Consider the following 26705-nt stretch of genomic DNA (forward strand, 5'->3'; position numbering starts at 1 on the left):
CACACGAATGTGAAATGAAGCAAGTTACCCGACACCTAATGAATTGCTTGTTGTAAAAGGATATTCTAAGAAACAACAAATTAAGGCCATTCAGAGTAACGTGCGAGAGGCCTAACAGACTTATTTGTACGTTATTCATTAACATTTTCTTAACCTTCCCAAGTACTAACTGTTCATAGACTAGCTTAAATTCACAAAGGTTAAAACTTTGACAAACTGTGAACTACTTTGTACCAGAATATTCGGGACCACGTAAGTTTGCAGTTGAGGGAGGAGCCTATTTACCATATGGTTTTGAATGGACCAATGAGAGCCGTGCGGTGTTGCCAAATCTAATAATACCAGCTGATTTGATAATATTGCTTAGTATATTTTAATTAGTATTTTTTAGTAATTTAATCTTACATTGTACCATTATCCAAAACTATCTTCACTGCTTCTAATTGTTATTGTTAACTTATCGTCTTTCCTTGTCTATTTTGTTATTTTTGTTATTGTTGTTATTGTTATTGTTATTCAAGATTGTTATTATATAGTATCTATTTACTTGTTACTTGTAATTGTTGTTAATTAATTATGTTCTTGCTGTTACCACTCACTGTTGCATGTATTTTGCCATCTTTCAATATTGTATACATTCTTGTAAACTGGTGTAAACCGTTGGGAAATAAATAAATAAATAAATAAATTAGTGTTGTCAACGGGCGATGTGTCAAAGTCGCTCTAGCCTTGTCTTGTGATTGGCTGGCACCATCTGCAAACTTACGTGGTCCCGAATTAAATTTTACAACAGGTATTTTGTCTACTTTTGCCAGTAATAACTGTTCATAATTTGTTACCGAATGAACAATAATGCACATTATGTTTGAATTAACAAAAATGAAACACACCAACTTCTTTTCACGGTCATATTAAATTACGTTGAAAAAGAACGAAGAAAAATGACGTGAACAAATAAACATTCCATTCTTATAGCGTAGTTATTGTATACAAACTAGTTTAGCTTAGTTATTAGGCCTATGTGCAGTAATCAAAAGGTAAGTATTTCAAATCTATATAACCAAGCCGAAATTCGCTGCTTGCGACTCCTCTTAAAAACAAAGTTTCTTAGGATTTGCACTGCTTGTATCGTTTTAAAAAATCAATCAGCTTGGGTTATAAAATTATTTAGAAGCTTTGTCCATGAGGGAATCAAGCTCAGCGTTAATTCGTAAACGTTTATTCCTTATTGCTTGGACTTTTATTAAGTCACTAAGGAAGGCAACAGGTATATCCTGCGATCACAAGAACATCGCAGTTATCCCAAACGATCACGGCAAATTTGTCGTCATTTCCCACGATTACGGCAACGCTGTTTGTTATCATCTCTTGCGATCTCTGATACATTGTGGTAATTTACCGAAAACGCGATTTAAGAGACACAAAAACAAGACGTGATAAGGTAACTAACGGCTACTCGTTACAGATTGCTTTGGTGGATATTATAAAATGTAAATTTCTATTTTCGCACAAAGTATTCATTATGTTTGGGCACAAAAGTCCCAGGTATTTCTCTAGTCATTAAAATTCAATTTTAGTACTTAGTTTTTTTCGATCACCCTGGTCGCAAAAAAACATGCTCATTTTATTTGGAAAATTAATTATTGTTTGATTTTCATTTGAATATACCTAGTTCTTCCGTTAAATGTAATCCGTTTAGAGTTAGTGTTGAGCAGAATTTATATTGTAAAAATGTTGTCCATAACTGCTTTAAGGTAATACTATACTGCATTGAATCTATATATATAATACGCTAAGCCGATTTTTGTAAACAGAACTCCTCCCTCATTTTTGGACCGATTTTGATGATTAAAGTGTCAAATGAATGGACCTGATCTGTAGTTTTGCAAAGTCTTTTTCGTTTTTTGAAATCTTTATTAGTTTGGGCAGGATCTTCCATCAAAGATGGATTTTCTCCCATAAGATTAACATGGGGGAATCTAAATATTTAATTGGAAACTTTGTCTGCATTTATTTGAGAGAACGACTGGGCGTAGAAACTTGGTAGAGGTGTCCAAAGAAAGGTCTTGGTCTCTAGATGAGTTACCAAAAGAAAATCTAAGTGAATCCCGTTAGGGCTCTGCCCCAGAAGCCCTTAAAGATCCCTCCACAGATTTGTTTACATTTTGTCCATGTGGATAATACTTTTTAATGAAACAGCTGTTTATTTTTGAATTGTATTTTAAACAACACACATTTATTGGGAGTTACTGAACTGTCCAAAAGAAGTATTTGCAATGTTATTTTCTGATTTTAAAATTGATTTTCTTCTGTATCATGTCATATTTTGCAATATAACGTTCCATTACGAAATCAGTGGAAAATCCTTTTATCACACTAACTCTTATTTAACAGTAATTATTTCTTATTGAAGTATCTTATATCTATTGTACGGGTTGGTGTCTGCCTTTTTCACCACTTTTGGCTACATTTTATCATATTATTCTAGACAGATCATCATAGGTTCGTGAGATTATTGTCATACATGTTTTCAATCATTGGAAAAATCTTCGATTGTGTAATACAATACAAAATAATACAAGTGCAGAAGAGTCTTTTATCTTTAACATTAACCCCACAACCGATTTCTCAAAACTATACTAGAGGGTAATTCATTGGCACAGAAGTACGATATGAACTGATGCGACGTGACGAAGGAAAAATCAAACTTACACTGTGACGGATGGACCTCCCTTTGAAGTTAGAACGTGTCTCCTCAACAAGCAGATATTTTCTCTCAAATAAACTCATAGATTAATCTTTATTACACTGATGAAATCGGGGAAGTTTTTAACTAATAAAAAGATCCACCAATACGGTTTTAATACTATTTAAAGATTCTTCTAAAGTAGCCTATGGGAAATATGTTATTCGTTGAATGATCAACTATATTTGGTAACTAACGCAATTAATATGATTATTGTTTTTACACTTATTACTCTTTAAACAATGCTAAATGCTCAAAATATGTATAATTTCACTCAATTTATCGCAGTTAGATGAATTAGCGTAAGCCTTGAAAGTAACCGTCGATTTCAACGGGTTTCACCTAGTATTACAATAATTAAGGTTTATCATAAAAAAGTACCTACTGATGACCTAACGTTCATCAGTAAACAGCAGGCTTTAACCTTTCTGTGTATATTTAAGAATTCGATCTTGAAACGTCAACTCTTATCTTTTTTTATATCATTATATGTTGAACTCTATTATCATTGATGACAAACCTATTCAGGGCCCAAGGTTGGTTGTAGTTCACTTGAGCTCCTACATTATCAAATCTGACCGAGGAATACTGTAGTAGTTTGAAGCCGAGGCACCCGTATTGCGGCACCTACCTCTTCTATGGTAGTATGTAAAGGTCATTTCATAGTAGTGTACTGAAAAAGTAAGGTTTTTGTTTAGGCCTATAAATGGGTGCAAAATTGATAGCAACACACTTCAAGAAAAAGTAGGTCCAAGTCACAGGCCCAAGACACTGGCTCTTAATTGATTAATTTTTGTTTCGACAAACTGTTGTCGAAGAAGCGTGGCTTTCATTCTTGTACTTTTTTAGCGAATTTCCCATATAGGGAATAAGCTATTACCGTAGTACTCATGGTAAGACCTGGACCCGGGACCGATTTTTTTTTTCGTTTTGAGGTCCCTAGAGGCCAAAAACACCATCCGTTCAAATTCATATATATATATATATATATATATATATATATATATATATATATATAAATATATATATATATATATATATTTATATATATATATATATATATATATATATATATATATATATGTGTCCGTTAGCGCGATAACTCGAGCAAAAATGATCCGATTTTGATGAAATTTGGTACAAACGTGTAAACCTACGTTTATTCGAACGAGTTCGCGAACCAGCATGATCGGACCATGGGAACGGGGGTTTATGGGGGCTTTTATGGGGTAAAAATGGGTTTTTCCAATTTTTGACCCAAAAAACATAAAAGTTTGTAATTTCTTTCCAAACTATTTTGTAGAGCTTAAAAAACAAATAATTTAGTATATTGAAGCGTTATAATGCGCCTAATGGTTACGGAGAAATTGATAATTTAAAATTCCCATGTTATTCTTATGGAGAATAAGTAAACTGTTGTAGTTTGCTTGTTTATTAACATATTTTGTCAAATTTGGAAAATGTTTTAATTTCTTACTAACTATTAACATTTTACATAAAAAAACACTTTTACCCTCCCTGTTGCAGCAAACCTAAGTATGTGTTAAACTGATTCTATTTAAATAGGGAATAAATGTGATATTTTTAAGGAGACATTTTAGTGTAAATACAATCAGGCAAATGGAAATTCGCTTAGTCTGCAGGTTTGCTGCGGCGGGGGTATTTTCATTTATCAAAGAACCATTGATTGCTAAATATGTATCTAATTGTGATTCCAATGGCACTGATATCTGAAATAATATTCGGATGCGGTGAAGAGCAAGATCTGTTTAATTTAAAAATAATAATAAAATAAAATAGCCCCGCAGCAGCAAACCTGCAGATAAGCGAATTTCCATTTGCATAATTGGATTTAGACTCGAATGTATCCTTAAAAGTATCACATTTATTCCCTATTAAAATAGCTTTTGTTAACGTGTATGGGGTTTGCTGCAAAAGGGATTGTAAATTTTTTTGTTTAAAATGTTAAACAGTTTAATCCTACTAATATTATAAATGAGAAAGTTTGGATGTATGGATGTATGGATGTATGGATGTATGTTTGTGACAAGTGAACGCGAAAAATACTGGTCGGATTGGGCTGAAATTTGGCATGATGATAGCTCACATTCCCGATTAACATATAGGCATATTCTTATTTCAAAAATCCTTTCGGGCTCCGCCCCAGTGGGTCTGGAGTTTCCCATGTTAACCTTATGAGAAATGGAATTATTGAATCTTAACAGCTGTTTCAATTAAACAAGTTGGTTCTGTTCTATGATGTTCAATATCATTAAAGTTACAAGGATTACCAACAGGGTGCAGCACTATTATTTCTTTTACATTTATGACAACAGCTAATTTGCAACCAAAAGGTGAGTGAGCGTAGCGAACGAACTCCAACCTGGAGGCGAGTTAGCGTAGCGAACGAGGTAACCTGAAGGCAAGTGAGCGCAGCGAACGAGCTCCAACCTAAAGGTGAGTGAGCGTAGCGAACAAACTTCAACCAGGACGTGATTGAGGCATGCGAACGAGATAATCTTGAAAATTAAGAAGTTAAACGGGGCAAAGCCCGCGGGTTACAGCTAGTATGAAATAAATGTTTTTTTTTTCCAAATGTAATCAAAATATGCTCATAAACAAGCAAACAACAACAGTTCACTTATTCTCGACAAAATAAAATGTACATAAGACATAAGATCAATTTATTTCCTTTAGAACTTTAAGTACAAAGTCATTGGAAAACGTCAGTAATTCTAGTACATTATGAAATATACATTAAATATTACAAATAAAAAAATTCATTCAACATCACATAGGCTAATTGAAAAAGAAGACAAGGAAATACAACTCCTCACGTTGACAACTAACGGATTATTCAGGAGGGGGTTTCAAATACGTCAATGTAAAAATATGTGACCGATAATAAGTTGGAAAAACAAAGTAGAAAACTCCAATGAATTCCAAATAACGAAAGCTGTGATGTTTGTTTACATTTGGAATACCAATGGTGTATAAGGGTGTGTGGTTTGTTTACATTCCAAATTCCAATGGGTAGGTTAACCAGAAGAAGCACCCTCGCCTATCTGGACTAGTGTCGGCGCAGTAGTACGGGCGTTTGCCAGAGAGACTCTTCCATTGATTGTAATAAGGCGATCGTGCACCAAGACACAATACATACGCAACGTTGCCAGTTCTCGCTCAACGTGGTCTTATATACTATATAATACTATATACTAGAAGGCTATGATTGCACGTGCACGGCCTCCTAGGCCGCGGCCTTCGAAGTGGCAACGCCGCAAGTGGTTTTGTAACAGCTGTTTAGTTTGGAAGCAGCTAATGTTATTTTTGTATTTACGAAATATTGATTACTGGACTATGACATTATTGACTCTGCTTAAAATGTACGGATATAGATTTTCAATCTATATAATTAACGCTACATGAAACTTTGTCGGTTGAACTCCTCCGCCATTTCTCCATTGACGTCTCATTGGAAAGAGCGTGTCGCGTAGATTTGCAAACTAACTTTCCATTTTTTTACAGTACCTTGGGCTCTGCCCCAGTGGCTTTGTAAGCTCCAATGTTATCCTTATGAAGAACATAATTGTTTACATTTTGATCAGCTGTATAATTTAATTACTGTTATTTATTTTTCAATTCAATGAAACACATTTACCGATTTTGTTGAAATTCAATATTTACTATTTTCATTTACATTCGTTAATATTACAATGTAAAACAATATAGAAAGCCTGGACAATTTGATGTTTTTTACCAAATAAGAAAAATGAATTGATATAGTAGGCCTACTTCTGTATTTCTTTAGCAATCATTGAAAGAACCGGGTGTTAAAAATGGAAACATAGGAAAGTCATAGAATGACACCAAGTGGAAGAAATAGAGATTTCTTTTTTTAAATTACAGTACTATCGTTATCAACCTATATAATGAAGAACACCTATTAAATGAAGATTCCCACAAACAATGAACAAGTATGTTAGCCAAAGTACTACTATTTTGTAGGAAACATAGACTTAACTTTACGATGATTGGCAAAGGAAAACTCTCTAAGGCTGAATTAATCTGGTACGGCAAGGCCATTAATAGGTGTTCATAAAAGTCAAGTCATTTTAAAAGAATATGTCTCTTTTCTTTAAAACAAAATGATTTCTTTTTACACAAGTTGTTTGTGGCTTTGCTGGGTGAAATTTTTCAGTGAAAACTATGTCTGTATAATAGCAAAGCCATTAAAACAACGTATATGACCACATTGTTTATAACACAGTCTTCAAAGAAGCTCTGTAAACATGTAAAAACGTAGATTAACATTATATTTTGAATAAGTTAATTATCCAAAATGTAAACTCACCCTGTCACTCACTTACTTGTGAGCGATTTGTTGCTTTACGAAGAATCATTACCGAAGGTCATTGCTCTTACAATAATCCCTATATCTTCGGGCCTGCATTGCTGTTTGCTTAATAGCCTCTTAGAAAAAGCGTTGACCTATGATGTGATTGTGGCTTCGTCTTGTGTATTTTCAAAGTTTGAAGGAGATTAAAAGTTAAATTTTATTATGGTTTTATGTTATTAGATAATAGTGTATAACAAGTATTACAGTAAAAACAAACTAAGCAATAATGCATTCAAGTTGTTCATGGTTTAAGGAAAATAAAACAATATATAGCCCGAGGTGAAGTAAAGTGGCGAAGCCAGATTTTTGGATAATCTCTTCACAATTATAGTTCCTTGGTACAATCACTATATTCTGTACAGGTTTGAAAATCCAACATATGTCGTAGAAGGCATTCTCTACTACTTCATTTTCATAATACCAATTACAGTAGGTTTATCGAGTGGGTGGGGGGTACAATTCCAGCCCGTACACAAGCCAAGCTAGCTGTCCAAGAGGGGGGTACAATTCCGGGGGGTACAATTACACCCCGTACATATTTGGCTTTCTGATGGGGGGGTACAATTCCAGGGGGGTACAAATCCACCCCGTACATATATATTTTGATGTTGGCAGGGGGTACAATTCCGGGGGGTACAATTCCAGGGGGGTACAATTCCGGGCCGTACATCTCCTGCTCTTTTTTATATCTAATATAATTATCCGGTTCACTGATCACTTGCCCACATTAAATAGATTAGATTTCGTTAAAATCAAAGTGTACGGGGTGGAATTGTACCCCCTCTAGGCGTGACGTCAATATGACGTCAACGATCGCCGGGGGGTACAATTCCAGGGGGGTACAATTCCGGCGACCCGTAAATTCAAGCTCAAAAGAATGCCTGCGTAAAAAATGGCAGTCGTTCAAAGATTCAAAATGGCGGATTGAAAAAATCTTTGAACATCTGCCATTTTGCGCAGGATCAACCTTTTGAAGTGCAGTTTGCGGCATTGTATTTTACTAAAAAAGACCTTAAATTTGATGTGCATATTGACCTATGCTTCCGTTTAAGATTTTCTTCCGACTCCTTGTGGGCCGTCCCCCTGAAGAGTTATTGGATCACTGAATACGTGTTAAAATAGAATTTTATGCACTATAACTTTATACCAAGTATTGTAGCTCTATCTACATTATTTTTTTACATATTTAACTGTCCTGGGACTTTTTTACCACCCTGTATTCTGCAATGGTTTATGTGACATAAGAGATTCTATAGTTTTAATAAGCTATCCTTTTAATTTTGCTTTGCTAAATAGTTGGAATAGTCAACACTAAAAATTTATGTTCCTATCAATTGAAAGGGGTTTCATTTCAATTATTAAGACGTCTCAGACTGACTTTAAAGTCCTTAATATCATTGAATAATTAAGTATTGTCAAATCGTTATATCCTATACTCTAATACGAGCAAAGTTTGCTTGTATGTATGTATGTATGTATGTATGTATGTATGTATGTATGCTTGCACCAAGATCTCGAAAACGGCTCCGACGATTTTCTTCAAATGTTGTATAAAGTTTATTTCTGGCCTAAAAACGAGTTTACTGCAATTAGAACTGCCAACAAAAATCTAATTACTTAGAAAAATGAAACTGAAAATCAATTTTTTTTAACATTAGTCTTATAGGTTGCTAGGTAACCATGTTGGCTGAATTAAATAACAAGGAAAAAGTAAACAAAAGACTTTTAATTTGTCTATCCACAGTATACTAGCAAAACAAAATACAGTACAAAAGGAAAAAGATCAGTTGTTACTATTGAGCAAAGATTATTCTGAAGATTACTCTATTCTATAGTCAAGGGTAGCAGTGTGGAGTGTGGGATCTGTTTATGACGATTAGATTACGGTATATGCAATCCTTAAATGCTATGGAAAGGGAGGAAAACAGGTCCACGACATAGGAAGTGGTGAAGGAAGTAGTAAAGGCGAGCAGTCTGGAGTGTGGGAACTGTTTATGACGATTAAATTAAGGTATCTGCAATCCTAAAATGTAATGGGAAGGGAGGAAAACAGGTCCATGACTTAGGAAATGGGGAAGGAAGTTGTAAGGCTAGCAGTGCAGAGTGTGAGTACCGTCTGTGGCATTTATGTATCTGCAATTCTAAAATAGTATAAGGAAGGAGGGCAAACAGGTCTAAAACATAGGGAATGGTGAAGGAAGTAGTAATAACTGTTTGATCTAATCTTAATAACGATTAGATCAAGTTATCTACAATCCTAAAATGCTATGAGAAGGGAGGGAATCAGGTCCGCGACGTAGGAAGTGGTGAAGGAAGTAGTAAAGGCGAGCAGTCTGGAGTGTGGAAACTGTTTATGACAATTAGATTAAGGAATCTACAATCCTAAAATGCTATGGGAATGGAGGGAAACAAGTCTGCGACGTAGGAAGAGGTGAAGGAAGTAGTAAAGGCAAGCAGCCCGGAGTGTTGAAACTGTTAATGACGATTAGAATTAGGGTATCTGCAATCCTAAAATGCCGTTGGAAGGGAGAGAAATAGGTCCGCGACGTAGGAAGTGGTGAAGGAAGTATTAAAGGTGAGCAGTCTGGAGTCTGGGAACTGTTTATGGGAATTACATTAAGGTATCTACAATCCTAAAATGCTACGAGAAGGGGGGAAAACAGGTCCATGACGTAGGAAATGGTGTAGGAAGTAGTAATGCTAGCAGTGCAGAGTGTGGGAACTGTCTGTGGCATTTATGTATCTTTAATTCTAAAATGGTATAGGGAAAGAGGGCAAACAGGTCCACGACGTAGGGAGTGGTGAAGTAAGTAGTGAAGGTGAGCAGTGTGGAGATTGGGAGTGGATTAATGTATCTGCAATACTTTTCAGAGTAAACTAATAATTTTCCCCGAGCAAAGCTCGGTCCCCAGGTACTCCTATACTCTAATACGAGCAATGTTTGCTTGTATGTATGTATGTATGCTTGCTTGCTTGCACCAAAATCTCGAAAACGGCTCCGACGATTTTCTTCAAATGTTGTAAATAGATTATTTTTGGCCTAAAAACGAGTTTACTACAGTTACAACTGCCAACAAAAATCTAATTACGTAGAAAAATGAAATTGAAAATCACATTTTTTTAACATTAGTCTTATGGGTTGCTAGGTAACCATGTTGGCTGAATTAAATAACAAGGAAAAAGTAAACAAAAGACTTGCAGCTTGTAATTTGTCTATCCACAGTATACTAGCAAAACAAAATACAGTACAAAAGGAAAAACATCAGTTGTTACTATTGAGCAAAGATTATACTGAAGATTACTAGATTCTATAGTCAAGGGTAGCAGTGTGGAGTGTAGGATCTGTTTATGACGATTAGATTACGGTATCTGCAATCCTTAAATGCTATGGAAAGGGAGGAAAACAGGTCCACGACATAGGAAGTGGTGAAGGAAGTAGTAAAGGCGAGCAGTCTGGAGTGTTGGAACTGTTTATGACGATTAAATTAAGGTATCTGCAATCCTAAAATGTAATGGGAGGGAGGAAAACAGGTCCATGACGTAGGAAATGGGGATGGAAGTTGTAAGGCTAGCAGTGCAGAGTGTGGAAACCGTCTGTGGCATTTATGTATCTGCAATTTTAAAATAGTATAAAGAAGGAGGGCAAACAGGTCTACGACATAGGGAGTGGTGAAGGAAGTAGCAAGGGTGAGCAGTCCGGAGTGTGGGAATTGTTAATAACGATTAAAACAAGTTATCTACAATCCTAAAATGCTATGGGAAGGGAGGGAATCAGGTCCGCGACGTAGGAAGTGGTGAAGGAAGTAGTAAAGGCGAGCAGTCTGGAGTGTGGAAACTTTTTAAGACGATTAGATTAAGGAATCTGCAATCCTAAAATCTTATGGGAAGGGATGGAAAGAGGTCCGCGACGTAGGAAGTGGTGAAGGAAGTAGTAAAGGCGAGCAGTCTGGAGTCTGGGAACTGTTTATGGGAATTACATTAAGGTATCTACAATCCTAAAATGCTACGAGAAGGGAGGAAAACAGGTCCATGACGTAGGAAATGGTGTAGGAAGTAGTAATGGTAGCAGTGCAGAGTGTGGGAACTGTTAATAACGATTAAAACAAGTTATCTACTATCCTAAAATGCTATGGGAAGGGAGGGAATCAGGTCCGCGACGTAGGAAGTGGTGAAGGAAGTAGTAAAGGCGAGCAGTCTGGAGTGTGGAAACTGTTTAAGACGATTAGAATAAGGAATCTGCAATCCTAAAATCCTATGGGAAGGGATGGAAATAGGTCCGCGACGTAGGAAGTGGTGAAGGAAGTAGTAAAGGCGAGCAGTCTGGAGTGTGAAAACTGTTTATGACGATTAGATTAAGGAATCTACAATCCTAAAATGCAATGGGAATGGAGGGAAACAGGTCCGCGACGTAGGAAGTGGTGAAGGAAGTAGTAAAGGCGAGCAGTCTGGAGTCTGGGAACTGTTTATGGGAATTACATTAAGGTATCTACAATCCTAAAATGCTATGGGAAGGGAGGGAATCAGGTCCATGACGTAGGAAATGGTGTAGGAAGTAGTAATGGTAGCAGTGCAGAGTGTGGGAACTGTTAATAACGATTAAAACAAGTTATCTACTATCCTAAAATGCTATGGGAAGGGAGGGAATCAGGTCCGCGACGTAGGAAGTGGTGAAGGAAGTAGTAAAGGCGAGCAGTCTGGAGTGTGAAAACTGTTTATGACGATAAGATTAAGGAATCTGCAATCCTAAAATGCTATGGGAAGGGAGGGAATCATGTCCGCGACGTAGGAAGTGGTGAAGGAAGTAGTAAAGGCGAGCAGTCTGGAGTGTGGAAACTGTTTATGACGATTAGATTAAAGAATCAACAATCCTAAAATCCTATGGGAAGGGATGGAAAGAGGTCTGCGACATAGGAAGTGGTGAAGGAAGTAGTAAAGGTGAGCAGTCCGGAGTGTGGGAAATGTTTATGACGATTAGATTAAGGTATCTGCAATCCTAAAATGCTATGGGAATGGAGGGAAACAGGTCTGCGACGTAGGAAGAGGTGAAGGAAGTAGTAAAGGCAAACAGCCCGAAGTGTTGAAACTGTTAATGACGATTAATTAGGGTATCTGCAATCCTAAAATGCCATTGGAAGGGGGAGAAACAGGTCCGCGACGTAGGAAGTCGTGAAGGAAGTAGTAAAGGCGAGCAGTCTGGAGCCTGGGAACTGTTTATGGGAACTACATTAAGGTATCTACAATCCTAAAATGCTACGAGAAGGGAGGAGAGGAAAACAGGTCCATGACGTAGGAAATGGTGTAGGAAGTAGTAATGCTAGCAGTGCAGAGTGTGGGAACTGTCTGTGGCATTTATGTATCTGCAATTCTAAAATGGTATAGGGAAGGAGGGCAAACAGGTCCACGACGTAGGGAGTGGTGAAGTAAGTAGTGAAGGTTAGCAGGGTGGAGATTGGGAGTGGATTAATGTATCTGCAATACTTTTCAGAGTAAAGTAATAATTTTCCCCGAGCAAAGCTCGGTCCCCAGGTACTTACCTAATTATTTGCCCAAAGCCAGTAAACAACTAAAAGCCGAGCTCCAATTAAGAGCTTTCTAATGCCAAAACCTGTAATTAACAAAAAATATGTTTATGGTTCCTAGTTAGGTAAAAAATATAAACCTATCAATGAGTTCTATCATGAAGGGCAAATTTATGAGTTTTAGCATAACCTAAAAGTTTGATTATTTTTGCAAGATCTTAGTTGTTTCGTTTGGCACGTTCGTGTACTCCTTTACTACTCGATTTTTAGTCAGCCGATTCTAAAATGTTTGTAATAAATATGCTTGTCAATAACTTAGGAAAAATTCATTCTGGAATTTTCAGTTTGTCCCCATTATTTGTTCGTCAATATACAGTTTCTATTACAGCATTTTTAGTCTCTGTTTACAGACGTTGCCGAAAGTAAACCACTCCACGGCTGGTCTAATATTGAATTTTGAGAGAGACAAAATATTGACATAATTTTCAAGAAAAACTTTTCGCTTTTGCACGTGTCAATGTTTGTTTTGCTAGAAAATAAGACAAAAAGAACTACGTAAGCTACGCATATTTCATGATATTTGTAATAAAATTTTCATAAAATAAAATGGATCGGTAGTAGATTATTCATACAATAATTAAAAGAATGTTTTTATACTTGAAGATTTTATTTTATACATTTATAGTTGATGATACGTTTAAGATTTTATTTTATACATTGTGATAGGTCTACTATGAAAATATATATTGATAGAATGTCTGGTCATAAAATTTACTGAAAACTAAAAGATCTGTTCATTATTTGTCATTGTATTTAATGTATCGGATATCGGAAGAAATAGAGGGAGCCCCACAATACACATTTAAAAAAGCAGACAGTGTTTCTTCACTTGTCGATGTAGGAAAATGAGCGAGGGTCGATGAGATCCTTTTGACCTATTTGATCAAATATATTCTTCGACGTACCCCACCATTCTATATGCTAAGCTGAATTTGTTGTATAGTTTTAATATTTTGGTGTTGAATGTTTTGACTGTTAATTGTATATGCAAGGACACAAAGTTGCGTTAAGATCGGTTTGCTGGATAAAAAAACTGCTGTTGAACTATTTGCCAGGTTTTGGAAATTTTAAAAATAAATGCATCCGAAGTTATTAACAAATAAAGGATTAAATTAACTGATCTTCTGTCAAAACAACTCGTTGCAGTGCAAATCGACCGCCCTGAGATAACCTGAGTACATCGTCAGGTCGGGTTTAATTTAAAACCTCTGACGACCTCAAGTACCATGGTTGTAATTAGCTGACATTCCGCTGATATGATTTGCTCCAATTATCGCAGAACGAATCAGCTGTAGTTGATTTGAACTAAAACGGATAAATTTTACAGAAACTCGGGTAATTTTGAAGAAACCAGAGAATAGGTCTACACCACCATGGATTGTAGATTTTTTGTAGTAAATGCATGTGACTCAATGATTTACACAAATGCCAATAATAATAAAATATATATATACCTATATTTAATTAACTATGATTTTTGCAATCAGGGGATGGAGTTGACATATCGTAGGGACACAGATAATACAAATTCACTAGCTGAACTTATTTTGCCCTAATCATAACAATAATAACTTGAGCCCTGCTACGTGTGTACTGTATTTGAATAGTATATTTCGTACCTAGGGCCGAAAATGAGGTTTTGCCGGCTCGAGATAGTTTTTAAGTTCGAGGACAAAGTCGAGAACTTAAATCGATCGAGAGCTGCAACACCATTTCGGTCCGTGGTACGAACGCTATTTTTCACCACACTATAACCTATTACCACTATTCCCCACTATAATAATGCACACTGATAGTCAACACAACTACAACTTTAAGGTTATGTGAAGAAATAATTTGAGGAATCAGCAAAAATAAAAATAAATAGTTGCTAGGCAACGGTGACAATAACACAATTCTATTGCAATGCTATGGATTTTGATTGTGTATTTAAAATAAGCGGACAGCTAATTTTGCGGCCCCGGGCTGTAAAAACCTGCTCGGTCCCCAAATGACGATGACAGCTGGCATGGCCAGCAAAACACTTTCAGCCACCAATAAACGTATGTAATACAGCCAAAAACATCATAGTGTGGTGAAAAAGTCTTTTTGCAGCAGTACGACGATACAGATGTTGAACACTACATATGGACTGAAAGAGAAGAGAATACGGGTGTTTTACACCATCGATCCTCAGCACGGAAGGGTTTAGCCCCTCCTAAACTGCTGATTGCGGCTAAACATCTCTAGACCTTCAGATGGCTGATTAGACCTCCCACCCACAGCTGCACTTTCTTGTAAATTACTTTTCTACCTTCTCCTGCCATCATTTCCACCTCGATTGTGGTAAAGTTGCGTTTTCCCAACGTTTGTAAATATTAAAAATTAAACTGTACGGATAAAATACGATCTTCCAACATTATACGACTAAGTGACACGAATACTGTTAAGTGTTAATATTTGGTGTGTAGTATGCCTCATTATTTTTACCAGTCCCATTGGTAATCATCAGTCCTGATTAGAGACTGGATAATTTACCTTTGCTTGGATACAAATACTATTGTCCCTGGAAGTGTTAGCAGTCCCACAGTAAACCAATAAATATATTGTTTGGATTGCCAAGATTTATTCATATCTTGACCACCATGGAGTTTTTCATAAGTCAACATTTAAATAATAGATATCCCACTGAAAACCGTGTACGTTTTGTAACAACTTATCGTAAATTTTACATAGTGCACGAGTGAAGTATTTGGTTTACTGTTAATATTAGAAAGTCTAGTTGTTTCAGTTTCTCATAAGTATCTACACTGGTCGAAACAGTTAACATCAGCCGGAAAAATATTTACAAAGTTTCTTATTCATTAGTAACAACAACAACAACAAATTAATAATAAATATCTTGAATAATATTTATGTTTATTTAGAGTACATGTTCACGGTTCTAAACCTGAAATGTTATCTTGATTGAAACTGTTGGTTTGTGTGTATATCTTAGTTTTATAATTAATTTGTTTAAACGTCGGTTCTTCAGGTAAAGTACGTTATCTTTTGAAAAATAATGTAATTTTCGTACTTAAAAACCCGGATTGATTAAGTTCTGTTTACAGTTGCATCCTAAATAACTATAAAGAGCATTTCAACATATAATTTGTACAATTATTTACGTGACAACATGCAGTATGACAGTACATGTATCATGCTAAAATTTATACAAAGATATTAGGATATGAAAACATTTATTAGTTTAAGCGCAATACAGAATACACAAAAGAGTTGTTTCTCATTCTACATGCGGTATCTTACATCTTCGATGGGCTTGGTTTTGGACCATCTTGCATTTAGCGAGGACCGTCTTCTACCCTCCTCTGACACGTAATTCCTTTATCCTCGCCTGCAAGTCATAAAATGTGTACTATCTAGGAAACTGGACCATAAGTATTTATAAAGTTATTAACACTAATGTTACTTTAATCTTTTATCAAATTAATTATTTTTCGTTTTTGTATATGGTTTAGTTAATTTAATTTGTAAAGATTGTTTTGACTTTTGATCCATTTAAGTTTGTATTCACTCGATTCCTTAATTTGTGAATATAAGTAAATGTTTTTAATATTTATGTTCAAGTACGTTTTTTAGTTGAAATACATTACAAAAATGTTAAAATAATATTGTTATTATTTAAAACATCTCAGTATCTTGTACACATAGAACTACCCATAGGATAAAATATAAAAGGTAAGTCAAAATAGACACTAATATAAAGTGAGTGTGTTTCTCGCAGTTTTGTTATGAGTTTATTATTAAACGTGCTTATTATTGGAGATGTTTGGAACAATAAAACGTCAACTAATGTTTATGAAAGTCACTTATATTGCACAAGGATGTACAGACAACTTTGTAAAAATAGTTTCTTATCTGCTGTTTTATCAATTTAGAAACAATGTTTTATATATTCAAATGAGATATTTTTAGTATGCTGATTAGGATGGAAATCGGACATATTATAGGGCGGCTGTCAAACTTTTAATGAAGGAAACAAATCATGCTAAGCGGACTTCTAAAGTCTGTATTTATAGAGATCCCCTCCATCTAAACAAAAATCTAATTACGTGTTTCGTAATCGGGAATTTACTGTACAACACTGTAAAAGGCATTCAAATTAAACGGCCTGAACAAGTATGTAAATTCATAGTCTAATTTCTCTCTCAGAAATATATTTATTCTAAATGTAAATCAAACTACTAACTCATCACTTAAGGCTATGAACAATTTTTATTTCACATCCTTTCATGAATGTAATATTAGGGTTTAAAATCTAACTTTATATAAAAACTGACTTTTTTACATATTTAAATGAATATAACACCTATTTAATGCTTATTTAACAATGTGTATTAAAATAACATCGTTTATTAACCTAGTGTGTTAATATGATTCTAAGCATTAATCCTCTTTCGTTTCCCTGACATTAAAGTTAAATTTAATTCGGACTCTATGGATTATTTAGTAATTGTCAATCGGTACCAATTTCTGCTACTTTTTAAGAAAAGCTTCTCCCACAAAGCCTATAGAGGCCAATAAAACCAAAATCCCAAGCGTATTCATTCTGAAGTGGTCTCCCAGGTTATCAGTTACATTTATTTATTATTGTATAAACAGTTGTTACTGGATGTTACTCGAATGATACGAAAGTTACTCTTGCGTCCGGGATATCAATCTTTTTTTTTCCTAGGACGCTAGGCACGAGCCTGGGATGTTTTTCTCATTTCTTCAGGCTAGACCGAGGGGTTGTGGCATTATCACTTAGATAAAATTCATTGGTGACTTGGTAGGGATCGAACCCGGGACCTCAGAGACTGAAGTCCCGTGCTCTAACCACTACGCCAGCTCACTCCCCGATATATCAGTCTTAGAAGGTAAAGAGTTAAACATTGAAAACAGAAATATCCTGAATACCAAACTTCTGATCTATTTGACCGAAAGATAATTTATTTGGTTAAATAAATTGTGTAACTTATTTATTTAAATGATTTTTTCCATACACCCCATCGACAACTAGAAGTTAGATGACTGACGACCAGTTGAAGTAGTTGACTTGCAACTCACGTTTCAGGCAGAGGTTCGTTCCTCTACTCATCACTGGTGCTATGTTCTGGGATTACAGATGGATTGACAGCAGGAAATCCCGTTACAACATGAAACCGCACTCAACTGGGTTTATAAAACTGTTATTATACTTATCAAAACGGAGTCAACAGTGAAGTCGAGTTTTGTTTTAAATTGTTAGCGGTTTTTTTATTCAGTCAAAGCTCAATGATTTTTATATCAATATTTTTTTATGCTTATCATAAATATTTCCCATCAAATTAATTTAAAAAGTATCAAAGTAATAATAAAATTCACTTTTCATTATGGTTGTCATGTTGCTCATAAAAATTTTTAATGTAACAATTGTGTATTGCCAATGACTTAAACAGGGCTTTTATTGGTTTAGTCTAAACACTAGTTCTCCCATATCGTGATAAAGTACCAATTTAAGTTGGTCAAACGTTATAAATGTAATGGAATTAACTGAATTTCCTATGTATTTAATACCATTTTAAAATCATAACCAAAATACATGAATGGATCAAAGGTTTTCGAGGTCCTTTGACATTACATAGTATGAAAATGTTGTTGCAGGCTACCTCAGAAGTTATGAATGTTAAAGTGATTCATGGACCACAATCCAACTTTGTTCATCATTCACTGTCAAACTACCACAACTGGTTTTATTTAACTTATAATGATCATAAATAATGGAAACACCTGGTAAAACTATAGATCTTACAGAATCCATGTAAACCTTGTCTTTAACATTAGCGTAAAATCTGAACTTGCAGTTTTATTTCTATTTTCATGTATTATATGAGTGAAGGATAAGTGTAGAATGGAGTGAGATGTCAGCTGTTTCCTTTGACAGGAAAATCCATATATAAAGCCCAAAGTACCCATGAACTTTTGAGAAAACTACAAGTCACACCCCCATAAACCAAATACTTAAAATGTTCGTCATGACGAGAAACCTTGCGCAGAACTATCTATTATTCATATTAATTACCCTCTAAGGTCGTAATTCCTTTTTTAAGGGACCTTTCCATATTTTTAATGTTCAAAAATACCTTTGTCTGTTATTCTTTCAATTTATTACCTTATTAAAATCAGGTGTGATTATTTTACTGTATTCTGTTTTGTTTATTTTAACTAACCAATCAAAAGTCTTATTAATACTTATGAAGTCAAACGGGGTGAAGCCCGTGGGTAAGAGCTAGTTAATTTAAAGCTTAATTATCAGGGACAGCTGGAGCTGGGCCCAGTCGAACTATCAAAAAATTTCTGACTTTTATCAGAATCTATACTGCAACATTTTGACTGTTATGTGAGCGTTATAAGCGCTCAGCTACCCAGCCATGTATTTATGCTCAATCACACCTCCAGTCAGAAATAAAAAAAGACATGTAGGGTAAAAAATATTGGTCCGCAAAAATACTATCCCTTATACATGTTTCTCGAGACCCTTCTAATTGTAGATATAATAACACATACATCGTCCCAACTAGAGATGACGATCTAGCAAATTAGTAAAATAAAAAATCACATATTTAATTTCATTAAATCTGTTGTGGTCATATTTTTACTAAATCTCTCTTTATTTAACGACTTACTTTTTGCAAATTCGCGGATTGTCCGCGCGATCATAAGCCGCGTTGGAGGGGATGACACACGTAGTCTTATGAGAGTGGCCACACGATACGGATTGTCCGCGCGGTTGGAGCTCATTTTCAAGCATTTGTAGTGTTTTTTTTTAGTTTGTGCTTATGCATTACGGTTTATAGGTGTAAAATGTTCGATAGAGACAAATCAATAGAACTTGTTAAAGATAATGTGGGATTTCTCATGTTGTACATTTCTCATGAGTATATCTTCCTTAGTTATATGCGGTCAAAGCAATTGAAGTAGCTCGTCAAACGATGCTATCTACATGCGATGGTAACAAAAAAAGACTCCGAACTATGGTTTCGCATGTGCTCGTAAAAGGTTTGGAACACAAATGGTTTATCGGTTATGAAAGGATGGACCCAACGATTTCGGTTTGCCTTAGGCTCTAGCTCACCACACGCTTCTAATGCACAAAGTAACATACGTGTTTCTTCCATGACTACAACGAGTGAATTAAACCATGTTAGAATCTCAGTACGTAGGCTGGGAAAACTCAACCGGAAGCGGTTCATCTGCTCCGTGTGGCCGGGACATCGTCGCGCGGCTTATGATCGTACGATCATAAGCCGCGCGGACGATCCGCCACGTGTGGCCCCGGCCTAAAACCGTGTTTATAGTTAGAATAACATCCTTCTTTATTCTAAAACTACAAGTACGTAAAACGAGATAACGACTCAGCCTTACAATAAAAGAGTAGTTTTATGTTTTCTGTTTATTTTTACGACTGCACCGAGGTCGTATGGCTTGGAATAACCCTTTCGGCGACGACAGAAACAGCTGAGCTTTGAAAACAGCAAACGGGTTGTATACCAGCTACTAGATATGCAATGATTTATAGTTTTTTTTTTATAACTTTTGACCCACGATTTTACAAAAAATATATTAGGGCCTACATTGAAACCAATGTTTAAATGAAATCTCCAAATTTCTTTAGTGGCAAACAGACTGTAGTGAGATTATTGATTTTCCTTGGATTTATATGTTTCATTTATACGTAACAATTAACAACAATTGCCTTGTGCTCCGTAAGAATGACAAAGAGAACAATGTACATTTTTCACTTTCAAAGTCTCAAAAGGAAATATGAGTAAAATTACGCACACATGTTTCTGTTTCAACCTATTTCATATTGTTAATCTTTTATTTTGAGGTGGATTAAAAGTAACATAAATACAGATTTTTTGTTTAAATACTATTCTCCCCAAACCCCCCTTCTTAGACCCGGCCTGGTTTAAATAGACTATTGATCATTTGATGCAAGTTAAACGACAATTGCATGCTTTTGGTCATAAAACAGTAGATTTTAGCGAAATGTAATTCGGTATTTGTCATCAGAAAATACTTACCATAGTTTAAACAATAATAACTCCGACTATATAAATCCGTGGAATATACCGTTAATACATTATTGTAATATAATAAACATTTACTTAACATTTTTAGGAGTTGATATATAAATTAATTGATATGTAGGGTAAAGCAGACGACATAAATATTCATTACCATTATGTTTCCCAGTTTTGCATTCCAATTGCGTTAAAAGCATAATATCAAAATTGAAATGTCTCTTTGATAACCAATTTCACCGGATGATTTTCCAATATTAATTGTATAACTATGTATTATACTCTGCTCAATACGCAATAAAATGCTATTACTTCACGAAACTAATGCCAATTGAAATGATAAAGTTCAATATTATATATAATTTATTTTTTTATACAAGCAATTTATGTATCCTGGTCCCGTTGTTTGTTCGTAGTCAGGAAGCAAAAATCAACGATGTTCTTGAAATATTCTTTACAAACCAGTTAACTTATAAATAAAATTTTGGAAAAAACTTAACCAACCGAAATAGTTTTGTAAAATTGTCTTTAGTAGAATTTAATTAACAAGAAGGCAAAACGAATAATTTTACTTTCGATATGTAAGTAACGAATATATAAATTTAACAATAGGTAATACAAAAATATAAAAGAAGAATTATATTGAATTAATTATAAGATTATACCTTTAGCCATTCACAGCAAATTCGTTGATGACCTCTACGAGAAAAGGAAATAGAGTAGTCCCATTTACAGCTAGTATAAACCGTATTTACTACTCTACCCCACTGTAAAAGCAGAACTTTTACGTTTTAGAGCATTATTTTGATAGCCTCTCATACCAGTCTGCAGATAACGATGGCTTTACTTGAGGTGTTACAAATGTGAATACACTTTTTCCTATAAAGTTTAATAAAGTAGCCAAATTTAACTTTATTTGTCAGTTACAGATGGGTGACCTTCTCTCGAGCTGCACGCAAGATCTGACCGAGACAAGATTATAGTCTGTATGATGTAACATTGAAAGTTCGTTAAAATCCTCTATCTGCTGAGCTTTGTCCAGGTCAGGGATAATACCACATGTTTAATTTATTATACCTAACAAACTATATTTCATTAAATCTATTGTTAATGAGCCTAGGAATTTAGTATTATAATTTGGCTCTTACACAAACCGTACACCTTACAATAATTCTGGCTCATGTGTACATGAAATGTTACATATACAAGTGCATTAAGAAGAATTAATCGTAAATATTTATTGATCATTGTGAATATATTTACAAAACCTATACAGAGAACAGTTTTCAAATACTGAAAATTACCACCTACAATAAAGAATTAAGCTTCAAAATCGTAATAAAAGGACGAGAGGGATTAAGCGAACAGTTTTAAAAGCCACTGGTTGAAATATCGAGGCGAATAGAATAGCTTTTACGTTACAAAGGTTTTGTTTAATTTGGATAGGAATATTTTTAGCATACGAATTTAACTCTATATAGACCGACTCATTCATAAACCAGTTGATAGAAACCGTTACAGGCGTGTTTAGACTATTCGTGTACCGTGTAAGTTGATGAACTATTGAACGAGAGATTACGTAGAACAAGTGGTTGATGAAAGATTGATGACTTGTAAACCGGGAGCCGACATCGATCTATCGTAATAGGGAGGTTCTAACTGGAATATTTATCATCACTTTTGTAGCAGTTGTAACTGATATATTATTCAACTCAAAATTGTTTTTCCTTGTAAACTGTATATTATTTAAGCAGGGTAAAATATCAGATACCCTTAAGACATTAGGTGATGTCAAAACGTTTAAAATCTGACAGTTTTTTATGATGATAAAAAGTTTTAAAAGGGTTCGCATGTTAAGATGCTTGAAGATCCAGTTTTTTCCAATAATTATGTTGTATATTACTTCGTTAATACTCTATTATTCTATTAATCATCGGTTAAGTTTTTAGTTTTGAAAAATCAATGTACATAGTAATTACTTTTAGCTAAATAATGTCCATAAAATACAAATGTACGTTAAATATATAAATGAAATTCATACGCAGTAAATCTTCATAAATTGTTATTATTTAGTGATGGAAATTAAATTACATTTTTAGGACGCTCGAAACTTAAATTGTAATTTCAGATCAACAACATTTAAAATGTATATTAATAAGTGTATACTCAATTACTCATAAGTTATACATACTTTAGTTTAGCGCTTAGCTTTTTTGCGGTGTAATATAAGCCAATGGATGTGATTGAATGATCAAATGCCACAAAACGATTGGTATAACTAAGCCTAATATTAATGTTAGATTTTGACTAATCGGTACGAAAACAATACACTTCCACGTTTAGTATCAACATATTTCATACAGTCTCAGAAATAGCGAACAAATTTTACAATATTATTTATTATATTATAATATGCAATGTTTAACTAACAATTGATTTTTTATAAAGGGTTAGGGTTAGTGATTTTTTACGAGTATCATAGAACGATATAATAACTAAATAAATCGCACAGGTTTTCTAGACATGAAAAATACCCACCTTATTATGTGAGTCGTATGAAGAGCAAACATTAAACTTAGAACTTCTATGAATGAGAACACATGTTTGTTTTACGTCCCAATCGCGTTAAAAGCATAACATCGAACGTGCAATATCTCTTTGATGGCCGATCTCATAAATCAATCTTTCCCAATACTGTTAATGCAGCGCTTAAACAATTTATTTATTTTGGTGTGTATCTTTCTATGTGCATTTTTACGTCTATTTTGCAAGGGAATGGTTCATAAACTGTCTTTTTTATCGTCCAACTACATTTCTTTCAGATGATTTTGTCAATTAACAATAGAACGTCTCTATTTGGTATCGTACTAGCAACTATGGAGAAGGGAACGCATTTATGATGTTTTTAACCCAAACATGTAAAGATGATCGTGTTATGAATAAAATACCTTGTGTTTTTTAACTGACTCAGATCAGCTGTTTCTTAAGCCATGTCTAGTCATTAAAAACCACATGTACGAGGACAGCTGGTTTTATGTTTTGAGCCATTAAAAAGGTATTAACCTTTTCAGGTCAAACCAACACTTAAGCTGCCCATTTTATTCATATTTTTCTGAAGGGAATAACATCTTACTAATATTATAAATCTGAAAGTTTGTGAGTTTGTGTGTGTGTTTGTGTGTGTGTGTGTGTGTTGCTCAATCACGCATAAACTACTGGACGGATTGGGCTGAAATTTGGCATGATGATAGCTCACATTCCCGATTAACATTAAAGCATATTCTTATCTCAAAAATCCTTTCGGGCTCCACCCCAGTGGCTCTGTAGTTCCCCATGTTAACCTTATGATTTTTCATATTTTAAAGGAATTAATGAATCTTAACAGCTGTTTCAATTAAACAAGTTGGTTCTGTTCTATGATGTTCAATAGCATAAAAGTTACAAGGATTACCAACAGGGTGCAGCACTATTATTTTTTTTTTATTTATGACAACAGCTAATTTCCAACCAAAAGGTGAGTGAGCGTAGCGAACGAACTTCAACCTGGAGGCGAGTTAGAGTAGCGAACGAGCTAACCTGAAGGCAAGTGAGCGCAGCGAACGAGCTCCAACCTAAAGGTGAGTGAGCGTAGCGAACGAACTTCAACCAGGACGTGAATGAGCCATGCGAATACTTATGAAGTTAAACGGGGCAAAGCCCGCGGGTACAGCTAGTTTATAATATTTACGCGTGATATGGAAACTAATACTAGCAAACTCGACAAATGTGCTACATACACACACAGTCTCTGTGATACAACAAACACTGCAAATGTGTCAAATAATATGCTATATTATTACTGTTTTTGCATTAAGTAAAATGTTATGTTTGAAGGGACGTTTAGCTTGAGAGATGCAGGAGTTATTAAATAAACTGTCAAAAACATTTCAAAATATTACTTCTTTCTTTGCATTATGATGCATTCAATGCTTGTTTCATTTCCTCGAGGCGCTTCTCGTTATCGCGTTGCGTGTGAAACACCGAATGTAAGGAGCAGGAAACTATGAATGGTGTTTTATACTTCAAAAAATAATGGAAACCACAACGTAATGTAAAAAACGAAGTCACAAAAAATCTCTCAAAGCTAATATATTGTTTACAAAAATACCATGCTGTTGTTATGTCACTTGCTGGTGGTCCTGATTTCAATACCACACATATCAGTAGTATTATTCCACTATTTCCGCGACCAGATAATTTAAAGCTCACAATAATCTATAAGAGCTATCAAGGAAGAACTATAAGGTTCGCATAGCTAAGAGGACCATTGTTGTACTGGCGAAATCCATCCATAATAACTATAAGATATTTCCATTACATTTTTTGAAAGAAATACATTATATATGTTTTTCTTAATAACGAAAAAGTTTTGTCATCAGTAGGGATAGAATTTCTGTCCATGTTTTTATCTTTTCGACGGTAATTTTCTAAATCTACAAACCTATTCGAGTTTTTAATTTTGGTAGTATATACGCATGAATAAGAATCCAATTATTTTATTCGACTTGATTACTACAATGCAGATGATAAACTATGAGATGGGTAGGTTGCATGAGCAACGAAGTAATCTTACTTTATATTACTAATATAATACATAACACAAATCAAACTGATATGTCCCCTTTTGTTTTAAACTGATAAAAACTTGTTTCACAAAGTTCTAATAAATGTCTAAAGACTATACCCACCAAATAAATTTCGTTGTATTTCTATAAATTAATTGTTTTCATAATTTTAATTTAAAATCAATTGAAATAGCTTTAGGTTTAAAAAGAAGTAGGGCCTAAAGTATGAAAATTCACGTTCGATAATTTGAAAAACTATAGAATGAACTATAGTCTATAAGTATTGATCATGACAAATAAAATTGATTGTTATAAGCAAGTGTAAAACAATTGTTTTTTTTTTAATTACAACTACAGTAACTTGATTAATTCCCGATGACAGCGACATAATTTCTGTCAGTATTTTAAGCTGTGAATGAACTTAGGGTGAGCATTGATGAGATGATGAGTATGAGGATGAGATGATCTGCGAAGATTTATCAATTACTAAGATCTGTTTTTTTGCCAGGACTATATTTAAGGTCCAATTTCAAGGTCAGCCAGAGCTGGAATCAATTTTGATCAGTTTTCTCCAGTTTTTCACATGGATATTGACTTTTTACTATTACTTCAGGATTGAATCGCCATCCTTCTAGTTACTAGATGAGCAGAATGGACACTTAGCTCCTCAAAAATGTAAGTACAAAAACTAAAACTAACAATAAACACCCCTGGTCTCTCAAAGACCTTTTCACCTTCTCAAGATATATTTTGGAGTGATATAGGGGATTCATGAAGCATAGTCACAAACAAGGGGATAGTGATAGAGTATAAGTGAATCAGACCAGGCAAAATGGCAATGTTTTATGAGATTTGACAGTGAGTAGCTGAGACAACGTTGACCTTATATACTTGCTCTGTCTCTCTCACTCATCACAAGAGCTTTCTCAGTTTATGGCTTTAAGTCTTTGAGGACAGTCCATACACTACGAGTGCCTTCTAATGGACTGGATATTCTATATGGTCTTATTGATTTCTCAGGATGTCTAGTTTGGCTATATTTTTACAATAAAACTAGACCTTATTGTATAATAATTTTGTCTTGTAGTTTTCTGTGAAATGTATACAACGAGCTTAACAGTATATAAAGTGGCTTTAATATAATTGAAGAGTAAATAGTTAATAAAACATAATTATGTTATGAAACATCACAATCAAGTTGGGTTTGATTTATTGCTACACTATTGTATATTGTTCGATTCTTTTGGATCGGCTGGCCTTAAATATAAGTCGGGGTTTAAAATTAAGCAGGTA

At 34.6% G+C, this 26705-nt stretch overlaps 1 protein-coding gene across 3 annotated transcripts in view; it reads right to left on the reverse strand.

Moving 5' to 3' along the window:
• Window positions 1-26705, reverse strand: part of LOC128994587 (band 7 protein AGAP004871-like) — a 55634-nt gene that overhangs the window by 27357 nt on the left and 1572 nt on the right. For 2 of the 3 annotated variants that reach the window (XM_054419243.1, XM_054419241.1), the window contains exon 1: window positions 16007-16097. The exons of the other annotated variant lie outside the window; for it this stretch is intronic. In XM_054419243.1, the coding sequence (XP_054275218.1) occupies window positions 16007-16034 (28 nt within the window). In that variant the 5' untranslated portion in view covers window positions 16035-16097. Of the gene's footprint in view, window positions 1-16006; window positions 16098-26705 lie in introns of those variants that run through there. 3 annotated transcript variants of the gene reach the window in all.

Source organism: Macrosteles quadrilineatus, unplaced genomic scaffold, assembly GCF_028750875.1.
Source record: "Macrosteles quadrilineatus isolate MER2022 unplaced genomic scaffold, UCM_ALF_1.0 Scaffold_5__1_contigs__length_97177068, whole genome shotgun sequence".
Classification (NCBI taxonomy): domain Eukaryota; kingdom Metazoa; phylum Arthropoda; class Insecta; order Hemiptera; family Cicadellidae; genus Macrosteles; species Macrosteles quadrilineatus.